This window comes from Amblyraja radiata, chromosome 10, assembly GCF_010909765.2.
Source record: "Amblyraja radiata isolate CabotCenter1 chromosome 10, sAmbRad1.1.pri, whole genome shotgun sequence".
NCBI classification, from domain to species: domain Eukaryota; kingdom Metazoa; phylum Chordata; class Chondrichthyes; order Rajiformes; family Rajidae; genus Amblyraja; species Amblyraja radiata.
In genome coordinates, this window is record NC_045965.1 from 25,093,652 (window position 1) to 25,108,321 (window position 14,670).

General features: G+C 38.6%; 1 protein-coding gene across 2 annotated transcripts in view; it reads right to left on the bottom strand.

Annotated features, from left to right (window-relative positions):
- Nucleotides 1-570: 570 nt before the first annotated feature.
- Nucleotides 571-14,670, bottom strand: part of fam20b (FAM20B glycosaminoglycan xylosylkinase) — a 75,689-nt gene continuing 61,589 nt past the window's right edge. For both annotated transcript variants that reach the window (XM_033028380.1, XM_033028379.1), the window contains exons 6-8: nt 11,013-11,204; nt 5,570-5,629; nt 571-2,508 (exon numbers count right to left, since the gene is read on the bottom strand). In XM_033028380.1, the coding sequence (XP_032884271.1) occupies nt 2,274-2,508; nt 5,570-5,629; nt 11,013-11,204 (487 nt within the window). In that variant the 3' untranslated portion in view covers nt 571-2,273. The remainder of the gene's footprint in view (nt 2,509-5,569; nt 5,630-11,012; nt 11,205-14,670) is intronic.

The following is a 14,670-nucleotide window of genomic DNA, read 5'->3' on the forward strand; positions in this document are numbered from 1 at the left end:
AGTGATACGAAATAAAATAATTACCAGTAAAAAGGAAGGTAAAATCTGAAGTTGCCCAATATGAATTTGTACAATAGGACAAATATTGCAGGAATAAATATCAGTTTTGGAGCATTTCATTTACAATACCTGTTACAGTTGAAGTCTGATCATCACATTAAAGGAAATGCCTAGTTACACTCAAAAGGGTGCAGAAGAGATTTTGTATGGGGAAAGTGGGTACTCAGTTAAACGTACAACATCAACTCATGTCAAACTAGAAGAATAACACAACATAATTTTCCAGTTGCTATTCTAATGTCAGGGAGAGCTGCAGGTCAAAATCTGGAGCAAAGTGGGCAACTGACTGCCAAGAGACTGGCCACCTTAAGATACGTACAGGCTTTCCATGGATGGAATCCTCTTGTATAGAACATTTTTAAGAACGAAGGATTTGTCAGTTTTAAATAGGAACATAAATATTCCAGCATTAAACCCATCCAAAATAAAAATTCAATGACAAATACCGTTACCAACTGATGACTATTAATTGACCTAAGAATTTTCTAATATAATTAATGAAATCGCAAATTTATTGAAGCTGTGCTTTATTTTTATATATTAATAAAATAGAAGGGCTTTATCCTACAGATATTTTAAACAGTTTTTGCACTGAAGTTGATCAGAACATTTTCCAAAGATGATTTATCAGAGAAGTTAAACCAAAGATGTACCCATTCTCTCCGCTAAAATAAGGAACAATCTACCATTTATATCAGTTGCATTATTGTAAAGCCCAGTTAGAAATGGCTCATGGCTACTTCCAACAAATAAGTTATCTGAATAATTATTTTTACATTATTTTCCTACTATACTTCAAGTTTCCACATCATTGTGAAATTTGTACCATTGATTTAAGCAGTACATACCTTCCTCATTTGCAGTATTATTGTAAACATCTAATCAAAGGTGGTGCATCTTAAGTTGAGGGAAAGGGAATCACTATTGACTTTGAAAGTTCTACTGTTAGGTTTTGGGTAATTCACATGTACGCTTAACACCACAAATATGCACATATTAAACCAACAGCTGAAACTTGTCAGTATATAAAATCCTAAAGTATTTTTGAACTGACAATTGGACATACTTTTTTTGTTATATTTAACCTGGGACCCGATATCTTTAAAAAAAAGAATCAGTCAAAACGACAATAAATATATAAATTCACGACTTTTTAATCCAACCTTTCCTAAAAGAGCAGTCTGAATTGTAGACAGAAATTGTTCAATTGGTCCCATGCTTATATATTGCGTAGTTCTCAGTTTAACTCCCTCCCTCATCATGACTGGCGTGCCCAACAGAGGGGCCTGGCAAAAAAAGCAAAGTCTATCTGCAAGGTCAGGTAAATCTGAATTATCCACGGTGCCCCAGAATGCAAGCTGGTTGGGATTTGAACAATAGTGCTAATGTGAAAAAAATTATGGTGTAAAGTTTGCCATTACACTTTAAATAGGACAAGAATGACTGAGCACTACTTTTACAAGAAAAAAATAATCCCCATAAAGATTTAAATACTCTGAAGTTAAAGTAAGAAAATATTTTTTGTAGTTTGGGATAAAATTGCACTCACAGATTCTGTCTCTTGTACATCTTGTTTTTTTTAAGCAATTACGGTACTGTATCATATGACCAAATTTTGAAACATCTTAGTTTCTACAACAGATGAGGTGAGACAATACCTAAATGTGTGGGGTTTATAATGTGTCCATGACATATATTAAATATAACCCTGGTAGGCTTGTAAGTAAAAATTTATCTAGTTGAACAATAATCTGGATTTCACTATTGGCAGTGCAAGATCAAGGATTTAAATAATCTTTAAATTCCCTGCAGGTAATATATACGCAGATTAAGCATAGATTTATCAACTTCCTTTAAGACACTTAAAACAGGTCTGCATTATTTGACATAAGATAAAATCACAAAGACATGCTTATATTTGCATTTAAGGTCAAGTTAAAGCATTACTTCGGAAAGCATTTTATTGCTTCCTTTTACACTTATCTATTTGTCAGTGCTTCCAGGGTCAGTAGAAATCAGTCCAGCCAATAGATTTTCCAGTACTTATCCCAGGTTAAACCTACTTTACCAAATAATTTATAACCCTAAAGAGAATGAAATGATTTTCTTAAATTTCCTTGAGTTTGTACACCATAATGTGCAAATTCACATTGTTTATGCTTCTTTGACATATGCAGGGAAATTAGTGGTGCTCCGTTTTCATTACGAGCACCTTATTTTAAGTGAGATAATTGCATTCTGTCTTCCACCAGCACTGTGTCTGTACCAAATTGTTCAATGCACTGTTTGATAGTTGCCATGACACTCATCAGCCGCCGATCCATGGCTTCCAAATGGGCATCGGTCAAAACAGGGCTAATAGGATCATGAGACATGGCAGTTCGCATTGTTGTACTGAGAACTCCATTCTTTAGGTAATTTAGCCTGTTCCAGGTGGATACTCTAATGCTGTAAGAAAGAAAGACAATCACAGGTTAATATAGGTCAAAACAAGACAGTGAAAACCGTTTAGAAAAATTACAAAGAATCACAGTTGAGCACAAAAACTTAAATAATAAGAATTTATATAGAGTAAAAGATGCACAGTACATGCAAATGTAATTGGAAAAATAATGTTTCACATCCATTTTAGTGTTTCTAAAATCAGAATTTTAATAAGTATTTTGCACTCAATGTTAAATTTAAAATTTCAAACTTAAAATTTCATTTTGCAATCTTTACTTCCAATTTTAAGAAATATATTGCTTCTTTGGATTTGAGAATTGGTTGTTTTTAGGTCTACACTTACGGTAGCATTGGGAGATGAAACTGCTACACTGAATTGTCCACAACTTGATGAGGTTTGTTCATATATCAACTGTGTGTGGGAGAATTTCTGATACAAATCATATCTGATTATTGCCATGTGTCTCTTGTAAAATGCATTTCAGTAACTCTATGTTCTCTGTTATTTAGATATCTTTGTTTAAAAATGGGCATACCATAGAATGGTTCATGATTTAAACCTCTATCAATGTTGCTCTTGTAAGTTAGTAAAGGTCCCCACATATTCAGATGCATTCTTTATTTCCTACAGCTCTGGGTAAGAAGGCAATTCATTTGGCTGAGATACATGATATTTATCTTGAAATGTCGTTGAAGACATTAACAGTTGTCCTATAAAGGCACAAAGAAGGTTTATTTAAAACCACTATTCAAGTCCCACTGTTTCTCACCCCACAGAGAAGATGCCACCTGTTTCCAACATAATTTGCCCCATGTGAGCATTTCTGGGATGTTGCCGCATGGGTTGTTAATTGCACGGGTCTCAAAATGTGACTGACAGATTCACAAATTCAAATCCATTGTGTCACAACTGTACCCTGGTGATATTCCTAACATTTATGTGCAGGTCATCCTTTGGATCCTGCACTATGCTATTTAACCGTGCGCCCCTGCTGCTGTTTGGACTGTTATAGGTTGCAACATGGTACCTCTCACAACTGGTTATGTTAAGAGTTGGGTTGGGGAGGTTGCAAGCAATGGTTCAAGGTAGTGGGTTCAGCCCAGTAAAATTTTGTCCATTCGGTCTATTAGTTTTGAGTACAAATATGAGGTATCACTGATGGGGATGAGTCAGAGTATAGAAGAGAGATCGAGCGACTGTCCATATGGTGCCAGCACAATAACCTGGCCCTCAACACCAGCAAAACCAAGGAACTGATTGTGGACTTTGGAAGGAGTACGATGGGGTCAAGAGCTTCAAATTCCTGGGCGTGCATATCTCTGAAGATCTTTCCTGGTCCGAGAACACTGATGCAATTATTAAGAAAGCACATCAGCGCCTCTACTTCCTGAGAAGATTACGGAGAGTCGATTTGTCAAGGAGGACTCTCTGTAACTTCTACAGGTGCACAGTAGAGAGCATGCTGACCGGTTGCATCGTGGCTTGGTTCGGCAACTTGAGCGCCCTGGAGCGGAAAAGACTACAAAAAGAAGTAAACACTGCCCAGTCCATCATTGGCTCTGACTTCCCTTCCATCGAGGGGATCTATCGCAGTCGCTGCCTCAAAAAGGCTAACAGTATCATTAAGGACCCAGACCATCCTGGCCACACACTCATCTCCCCGCTACCTTCAGGTAGAAGGTACAGGAGCCTGAAGACTGCAACAACCAGGTTCAGGAATAGCTACTTCCCCACAGCCATCAGGCTATTAAACTTGACTCGGACAAAACTCTGAACATTAATAGCCCATTATCTGTTTATTTACACTTTATCAGTTTATTTATTCATGTGTGTATATATTTCTATAATGGTATATGGACACACTGATCTGTTCTGTAGTCAATGCCTAATATGTTCTGTTGTGCTGAAGCAGAGCAATAATTTCATTGTCCTATCAGGGACATATGACAATAAACTCTCTTGAATCTCGAGACATTCTTTGAGCTGTTAAAAGTTTTAATCTGACTGTACAAATCATTTTAACTACTAGGTGCCAGAATATTATCAAGACTAGAAATGTAAGTGCTATCTCGTAGATTTTTAATTCAAATCACAAAATGTGCAAAACCAAATAAATAGCAAGGCACTTTCACATTATAATTTGGACGACGGAAATAATTTAAAACACTAAAATGTCAAGGTTTCAGCCCAGGACAATCTACCCCACCACATTTTGCCACTCAATTTCAAAAATATAGTCTTCATTTAAAAAAAAAACACAAAATGTATTTCATCTGCATTCCTCACATTCATATGTAAACTGCCGTATTTTAATGTATGATAATTGCTGGACATTTCAGAGATCAATTTCATCTTTCAAACCACATTATCAAAGATTTTGACCTTTATTTTTACATACAAATTCAATTAACATTAAAAAAATCTATGTATTTTCCCTTTATACATAAAGGATTGGGATTTACTACTTGGAATTTACATTTTCATTACACTTTGAACTGAAATATTAACTGTTTATCTTTCCATAGATGCTACCTAACCTGTTGAGTTTTTCCAGCCTTTTCTGTTTTTATTTTGTATTCAGTATCTTAATGAACTCACCAAACAGCTTTGTATATTTCTATCAGCATTGGACAACCATTTGTGAATGTACTGGCAGAAGTCACTAAGTTGCCACAAAATTCTAAAGGTAGCTGAATTTATTTTCCATTTGCTGCTAGGGTCCGTGGCCAAAATTAGTTTCTGTTCTGCCATACCAGCAGAGATCAGTAAACCAGTATTTTCAGAAATCTTCCGCAGAATTTTCATGATCTGTCCATCTCATGCCAAGTTACGCAAAAGATTTATGATTCCCTTTCACACATTCTAGCTTGTTTTGGGTGTGATCTTGACTATTCAATATCCTGGACAACCAACAACCAATGCAAAATAATTTTCACATTTCAAGGAGACATCTACTTTCATGTCACAATGGACATCTGCAATAAGAATGTTAAAGCTACACAATAATTCATATATCAGTAGTGCAATACTTTACAGCAACCTTTAGTAATGTATAGTACTCACATGCAACATTGGTAAACAGTTGCTAAAATGCTTCTTTCATCTAAACTTGGATTCCCAAAGCTGAAAACAGAAACACAGATAACTTTAAAATCTTGTTGGTAAAATATTATTTACCTCGTTTATTCCCAACATTAATGCAAATCAATGGAATTTTCTGGTTTTGTACAAAATGTGAACATTGAGGTTCTGAGTTAATTACAAAACACTTTTTTTCCACTGATAAACTCTATATGTATATAAGTTTCCCTTGCAGATTCAAAATCAGTCACAGATGAATATTTTTTTGTGTGCTATCTCCATTTTCCTGAAAATTACTGGAAGCTCAAACTTGCAAAAGTGAAGAAAACATGATGGGCCCAATCATTTGATTGGATTCCTCCCAACAGTTTACCCTGGATTTACAGCTGCAACATGCTTTGCTTCTCAATTTTAGCAAGCTGCTGAACTCCCAACTGAGGCTTGGCCTCTGGTGAACTTCGTTCTCAGAAGGGGGTGTTGTGCACATGACCTGCCGTTATCCACAGTGGTGAGTTTTAGCAGTTAGTCCTCTCAGACTACCTTGGCATAAACTACCTTAATGTAAACCCTTGGTAATGACTCTTAGATTTGTCAATTTTGGGGGATGACAAAGGGCCACATAACTCATCACATCTCAGCTGAGAAACATAACCAAAGTTGCTATATCAATTACCTAACAGGAAGGGTATATTATAAAAGTAATCTTTCAGCCAGAAGTACACATTTAAGATTAACCACCAAGGTGTTTCGTTGATCGCCCAAGAGGACTAAATATTAAATGTCATCATTGTACACAAGGCCCAGCCACTTGCAACACACGCCCCCTTCGATGCACAGAGTTCACCAGTGCCTCGTCTCAGTTAGGAATTCAGCAGATTTGGTAAAGATTGGACAGCAGAGTGTGTTGCAGCTGCAAATCCAGAGTAAGTTGTAGGAAGAAAGTCCAATCAGATATGTTTTAGTCACAGGTTCAACTTGATCAAGTTTGAGTTCCCAGTGGATTAGCAAATTTAAAATGCAGGGATCACCTAGTAATTTTCTCATGAGGCTCATCAGGCAATTCCTGAACACAAAAGCAGAGTACCACATTCCTTCCACCCCAACCCATTCTCCTGAAAATAAGATTCCCTTCTTCAAATGACCTCCTTTCCTAACCCAGACAGCCTTACATCCTGATCTGCTGAGTCTCAGACTGCACTAGAAATTCTGCTTTCTTCCAGGGCCGAGGAGCTTTATTCCAGTGTTTCGTGACCCAAGTCACAGAACTACATGAAATTTTCACATATTGTGTAAAAATATTATATAAATCACCCCTGAAAATCGTCATGAACAAGACTTGCACATTTTAAAATTAAATTAGAGAAAACATTTTGGGTATTTTTCGTCCAATCAAAGCATGTGTAACATTGAGTTGTATGCCAGTTGGCCAATCATGCGCTTTGCTTCAGGCTAGCACACAACATGGCTGAGAGGACTTCACTGATGCCTGGTTTACTGGAGATTCCGATGAAGGTTCTTTCTAGTTCTGTGGAATACATGTCGTGGAAACTTGCAGCACGGTAATTGAATTTAGTGAGAAAAGCATTAAGAAGTCTTGAAAATGTGCAGCTAAGTGGATAGAAGTGGAAGAAAGTCTTGAAAGCAAAGTCCCTGCTGAGATGCTGCAACACAAAGTTGTGAAACCAGTGAAACTTTGTGAATTAACTCAAACTGAAAGGTAAGATCTAGTCTAAATTTATGAAAATTAATCTGTATGGACTTTAATTAATTTAATTGCACCCTTTTATAATGTGAAAAAATGAGATTTGGAGGCTGTACATTCATTCATTCACTCACTCACTCATTCATTCACTCATTCGCTCACTCATTCATTCATTCCTTCAATCACTCATTCATTCATTCATTCATTCACTCACTCACTCACTCACTCACTCACTCATTCACTCATTCATTCATTCATTGAGGGCCTAAACTATATGTATCCATAACACAAGGTAAATTAAACATTTTCACTAATGCCAGCTTGTTGTAGTTTAATAAGTCTTTAACATCTAATCTCGGAGCTGCCTGCGATAACTTATCGGGAAAAAGTGCTCCGATCGCGGAGCCTAAGTACTTAACATAGTGAAGCCGCGGTCTCAATTAAGAAGCGGCCGATTCGCGAACGCGGATCATCTCCGCGGGTGGGGGCGGCTGCACACAGTGCCGTCCGCAGTGGCCGTTTCCATGCCCCGACCACGGGAGAAAAACGGAGGAATATTAATTGCACTTTATAGGCTGCCATTGAAGTGAGAAATGGTCAGAAATGGCTGATGTTTATGTAGAAATGAATTGGTGTATGTGAACTTGAACTTGAACTAATTTTTCTATGGTAGTAACAGTGTTATTCTCATTAACATTAAGAAGAGGTTGAAATGTTATGAATTGAAGTCCATGCAGACTTAATACTATGAGATGTTTTTTTTTGTAGCCTCTGCCTGACCCTTATACTTAATTATATATGATTACAGTCATATTTACAAGTCATATATATATATAGGTATAATAATATATAGTTTAAATGGACTGCAACACGGAAATAGGCTGCCCATGGTGTAATATGGGCATTGGCCACTAGATGGCGCTTACTTTCCCAATCTCATTTTCTAATTAGTTTAATTAATTAATGTGCAACGTTTGGCAATGACGAGTTATGACATCCTTCTCAATTATATTTCATCTAAATCTGTGGAAGATTTCATGTAGTTTGGTGACTTGGGTCATGAAAACTGATTTCTAGACACATGTTTGATGCTCGGCCCACAGCCTATTAGTCTTTTCTTTGTGATTCTAGGTAAGCCAATAATTCTCAGTAGAAGGCTTCCTATCATGCACAGGCTAAATGATAGTCCCTCGGTGTTCTGCACTCTATTTGACTGTAAGAGGAAAGTGGACTGCTTGTCAATCTTTACAATTTGACCAACCTTCACCTGGAAAAAAAAATGCAAGTACCAGCGATCATATTTATAATTTGCAATTCAGGCTGAAGATCCTGTTCTTTAGCTGGATTTGCATAGCACACAGCATATGGCATGACAACTACCACAAAGCATTCATGGTTTTGTGTAGACACTGGCTCCAATTTGGTATTTGATTTATAATGGCACCTTCTACACGACATTTGTGGCTAGATCAAGAAACTTGGTCACGGGGGAGATTGTAGATGCTGGAATCTGGAGCAAAGAACAACTGCTGATGCAAGTCAAGCAGCATTTGTGGCAGCAGAGCGATATTGAATGTTTTGCGGAGTGATCCTGCATTCTCCCCTTCCTCACCTTGTTTCACTCAGCATCTTCCTTACTTATCAACTTAAGTACCTGTCCCACGAGCATGCGACTCCATGCGGCAAGCGCGACCTAACGTGGTCGCTTGAGCCGTACGGCCTCGCGGGGCCGGCCCCACTTCGATCGGCGGAGCCGTATGGAGTTGTGCGGAGCTGGTCCCGACATTGCGCGGGGCTCCGAAAAACTGACACTGTTCAAAAGTTCCGCGCAGCAACGGCCTGCCGGCCCCCAGCCGTCTCGACGGGCGTGCCCAGCGTCTTCACGCCGAACGTCACGCGCGGACTTCGCTCGAAATTCACGTCACTCACTCTACCTCCGCGCGGCCCCCGCTTCCGGGTTGGTCGCGCTTGCCGCATGCAGGTCGCATGCTCGTGGGACAGGCCCTTTACTCATCTGCAACCTCCTGTCTCAGTTTGTCACGTTTCAACCGCTGTCTCTAATTCCACCCTCATCTGCCTTTTTGTTCTCTCATCTGTTTCTACATATCATCCATTAGCCTGTCTTCCAACTCCATCCTTTCCCGTCCACCATCTCCATCTGCCCATCAATCTATCTTCACTTGGATCCACCTGTCACTTGTCTTGTCTCCTCTCCCTCCCCCGACTCACATCTTTATAACAGCAATCTCCCTTCTATATTTTCAGTCCTGATGAGGTTTTGACTCGAAATGTCATGGATCATAACATAAACCTGAATGCTACTATAATGAAACAATAGGAGATATCAGGCCTAAAAAGGATTAACATTTTCTAAAACTAGGTGAATTCAAACAACTTACAAGATAATGTTAGGTTTGTTGTTGATTAGAAGCCAAGTTGATGGAATGACAGTTTGTAAAACTCTTTCAACAATGTTTGACCGCTGAAACTGCCAGGTGAGACAGAGGTTTGCATGCGTCTCTTCTAATCTCATCGACATTTGGTGCTCCCAATGTGGCCTCCTTTACACTGGCTGTACCATGTGTGTCTAGGCGACAGCTTTACCGAATACATGCACTTGGTCTGCTAAGGCTTGTTGGATCTCCCAGTTGCTAACCAATTTAATTTCCCTCCCCATTCCCAAGCAGCGTTGTTGGAATGCATCCAATTTATTTTTCATCTTCACATGGATGCATTCCAACAACGTTGCTTGAGTAAGATCTTGAAGACTAGCTACAGAGACCACATCACAAACGAGTAGATCTACTGGGAAACTGCAACAAAGCCACTCAGCCAGTACATAGAGGTAAGCAGGACGAAATTTGCAGGACATGTACTCAGAATGTCACCAGAGCGTGCACCTAAGATAGAAATGACATGGCAACCAGACAGAAGAAGGAAAAGAGGCTGACCAAAGCTCACGGAGGCGAACATTCCAGGAGGATTTGGAAGCCCAGGACGCAAGCCTATCGAGGGTGGAAGACGTCACACATAACCAAACAGAATGGTGAAAGCTTGCTGCCCAATGTACTCAACAGTGTGGGAGGAACTAAGTCTAAGTGTAAGTGTCCCATTCCGACCTTTTTGGCCTGGGCCTCTTCTGCTGCTGGAATGAAACCACATGCAAGCTGGAGGAACAGCATCTCATATTCTGCTTGGGTAGCTTACAACCCAACGGTATGAACACTGAATTCTCCAGTGTGAAGTAACAACCTCCTCCACCTCTCTTTCCAGACCCCCCCCCACCTCACCTATATCTCTCCCACTGGCTTAACATCTCACTCCACTTCTTTCCTATCTGACACCTTTAATCTTTTCATCTCAAGCCTTTGTCCACCCATCTGCCAAACAACCTCCCCTCACCTGTATCCTGGATAATTTGAGATAATTGAATTATGGCATTGAATCCATAAAAGCAGTCAAATAAGCAACAAAATAAACAGGTATGGGAACTTTTCATCTTTTAACATCACATCCTTGCTTAATTTATATACATACAGTCTGTTTGCATATAAAGAACATGTAAATATGCAGTGGAGGTAATTAGTGTCAATTTATTCAAATAATTTGTTCTGTCATTTTTATTTATTCTCCTTCCACAAGACTGTGTGGACAAATAAGCACAAAAGCCGATCCGAATATGTAATGTACCAATTAGGAGAACTACAATTAAATTTAAAGTACCTTTTTGCATTGTCCAACAAAATTAACATACTTGCTCCACCATCGTCTTGAAAACTTTCATAGTGATGACGGTCTGCATTACCAATCAAGTAGTCAAAAATAGCAGTATCTACAATATCCAGGAGTCGAGGACCTGAATCATATGGCGGGGTCTTCTTTACAGCATCACAATAACTTTCATCATATTCCCACCTGTAGAAAAATTCAGATTAGTTTATCATATACGCTAGGGTGCAATGAAATTTCTTGTTCATTTGAAGCTCACAGAGTAAACAGAATACATACAGTAATGGTAAATACAATAATAAATCCTCCAACAAGTGCAAAAAAGCAGAAAGGTGCAAGATTGTGCTATAATCTGAAATAGTGCATTAAAAATTAAAGTACAATTACCGAATAATGGAATGCGGTAAAGCTAAGATTTAAGAAAGTGGCAGTGGAAAAGGTGTAATCTACATATGGGGAGCAACCTACAGTCCCAGAATAACAACGCATTCACTGATTGTTGCAAGGCTTGCTTTTTGCCTAATAGCAAAGGGGTAGTAATTCTGTTAGGGAATGAGTTACGCCGCATGTGAAGAACATGAGTAATGAGTTATGCAGTTGATCAGCATAACATTTGGGTTGGTAACGGAAAAGACCTAGAAGAAATTTAAAGTAGATCTAATTTCAATGTGAAGAAAAGTGATCTGGCTCAGAAGACGTGGAACCAATGCCAGCAAATAAAAATTATTAAACTGCAGTATAAAACCGGTTAGGTCGTATTTGAAGTATTACTTGCAGTTCTGGTCACCTCATTACAGGAAGGATGTGGAGACTTTGGAGAGGATGCAGAGGAGATTAACCAGAATGTTGCCTGGATTAGTTTCAGGTACAAGGAGAGGTTGGATAAACTTGGATTGTTTTCTTTGGAACGTCAAACGAAGAGGGGAGACTGATAGGTATATAATATTATGAGGCGCATAGAGTAGACAGAACCTTTTTCCACAGGGGGGTTATGTCTAACACTAGAGGACATAGCTATAAAGTGAGAGAGGGAAATTTTAATGGAGATATACGGGTTACACGTGGTGGTGTGCTGGAAAGGATGACCAGGGATGGAGGTGGAGGCAGATACGATAGTGACATTTAAGAGGCTTTGAGATGGACACATGGAAGTGCAAGGAGTTGAGGGATATGGATCATGTACAGTCAGATGAGATCGGTTTAACATTGCATCATGTTCGGTGCAAACATCGTGGGGCCTGTTACTGTGCTGTACTCTTCTATGTTCTATAGCAATTAAACAATTAAAGAGGTGTTTTTAGTGCAGGCTAGGTGTACAGTATTTCCAGAAGAGGTTAGAGATGGGGACCAAAGTGTACTTGACTAAGGAGATAGAATATATGATGGAACAAAATTCAGTGAATGGTAAAACACTGGGGATTGCTGGAGAGAAAGGGATCTAAGAGTACCACTACATAGTTTCCTGAAAATGGCGTTGCAGGTAGATAGATGAGTAGAGAAGGCTTCTCGTACATTGGCCTTCATCAGTCATGGTATTGAGTATAGGATTTGGGAGTTTATGTCATTGTTGTACAAGATGTTGCTTGAGTATTGTGTTCAATTTTGGTCACCCTGCTATAGAAAGGATGTCATTAAGCTGGAAAGAGTGCAGAAAAGACTTTCAAGGATGTTGCCAGGACTTGAGGGGCTGAGCCACAAGGAGAGGTTGGGCAACCCAGGACTTTATTCCTTGGAGCACAGGCAGCTGAGGGGTGAACTTATAGTGTACAAAGTCATGAGGGGATCAGATTGGGCAGATACACAGAGTATGTTAACCAGGGTAGGGGAATCAAAAGCAAGAGTACATACTTTTAAGGTGAGATGTGCAAGATTGAATACAAACTTGAGGGGCAACTTTTTCCACACAGAGAGCGGTGAATATATGGAACAAGCAGCCAGAGGAGGTAGTTGAGACAGCTTTTAAAATACATTTGGACAGGTACATGGAAAGGAAAGGTTTAAGACAATAAAGGAATCAAATCAAATCAAATCAAGAGGGTATAGGCCAAACACAGACAAATGGGACTAGCTTAAATAGGGCATCTTGGCTGGCATGGATGAATTGGGCTAAATAGCCTGTTTCCGTCCCTATGATTCTACAAAAGAAGGTGCTTACGATACACGACAAGTGAATAAATCATCTGAGAAAAGTCCATTTGACATAATACGCTGGCTGACTTGAAATAAAGGAGTCAGTAGCATCAGGAATAACAAAAAATTGGTGAAAAGACTTAAAACAGAATCATGGTAAACAAACCTTTTTCCAATCTGGAAAATGGTTGGCAGTGCTGTTCCCCATTGCTGGGAGCCCATCTTTAACTTGATCTTTATTAATGATTTGAGAATGAGTAAAAGAGGTAAAATCGCAGCCTACAAACATTACCAATCAGAGATGAGATGAACAGTGAGGATTGTCATGGACTGCAAGAGAACATGGGTGTGCTGGCCAAATGGACACATAACTAGCAGATGTCATTTAATTCAGACAAATAAGTTCTGCACTTTCACAGAAAGAATAAGGATGAACACATTAGATATATGCATAGTTCCAAAAGGCTTGAAAAAATAGAAAAGCTCGACATTGTTCATTAACCTTTGAAAATAGAAGTTGGGAGAGTACTAGCCCAGGACTTCATAAGCTGAGACAAAGCACAAGAGCAGAGGAATTAATATTGCATCTTTAGAACCCTCACCGATCAGTGTGTTATAAGAGGCCACAAAAGGGATTTACTGAACAGTTAGAGTTGAAAGATCTCTACTATGTTTAAATTTGAGAAACTCGGGACCAAACATAAGAATTGAGAGAGTACACAATTGTAATAGATTTAAATGAGGTAATTGAAATAAGTTGTTCATATTAGTGGATGGCTCAAAAACCAGGAAACACTGATTAAATGTGTTGGACAAAAAAAAGACTTGGGGAAATGTTTAGAAAACCTTATTTTAAGCAGAGAAAAGAGATAATATTGAACTTACTATTTCCAAGTGTGGTGGAATCGAAGTAAATCAGTGTCCACAAAAGGAATTTAGATAAGGCCTTCAGGGAAAATAAATTACAGAGCTATTGGGAAAGACCAGAGGAATAGAACTAAATAGATTGCTCTGTACTGAGCCTGCATGTAATGTACCAAATAACCTCCATTGGTGCTGTAATGAATCTATGATTGTACGCATCCTAGTTTGTATTATTGTATATCATACTGATAACTGTTAAGTTAAAATAAATTAATCAGATTTCTTGATGGTGCTAGCAAAATACTGAATAAATTTGAATGAGATCAGTCATTGTTTTTGGAATACTATTTTGAAACTCAACAGTTTTTAACAATACCCAATCTTTTAATTGTTCTACACAAGCAAATATGTTACAATAAACATCCTCCTAGTTGTTCAAGGCCACAACAGACACAGGAAGTAGATTCATCATCAATACTTTATGAAAATGCATTTAATAATTCAGGCAAATTAGACAAGAGTATGCAAGCATGTAATTGCTGAAGGCAATAGGAAAGGAAAGATACTCAAGGAGATCCAGGCAAAGAATTGATATTAAGAATTTGGTCGTTCGGCTAAGGGATTAATTTTCTGCTCTAGTTCATTGGAAAGAAATACT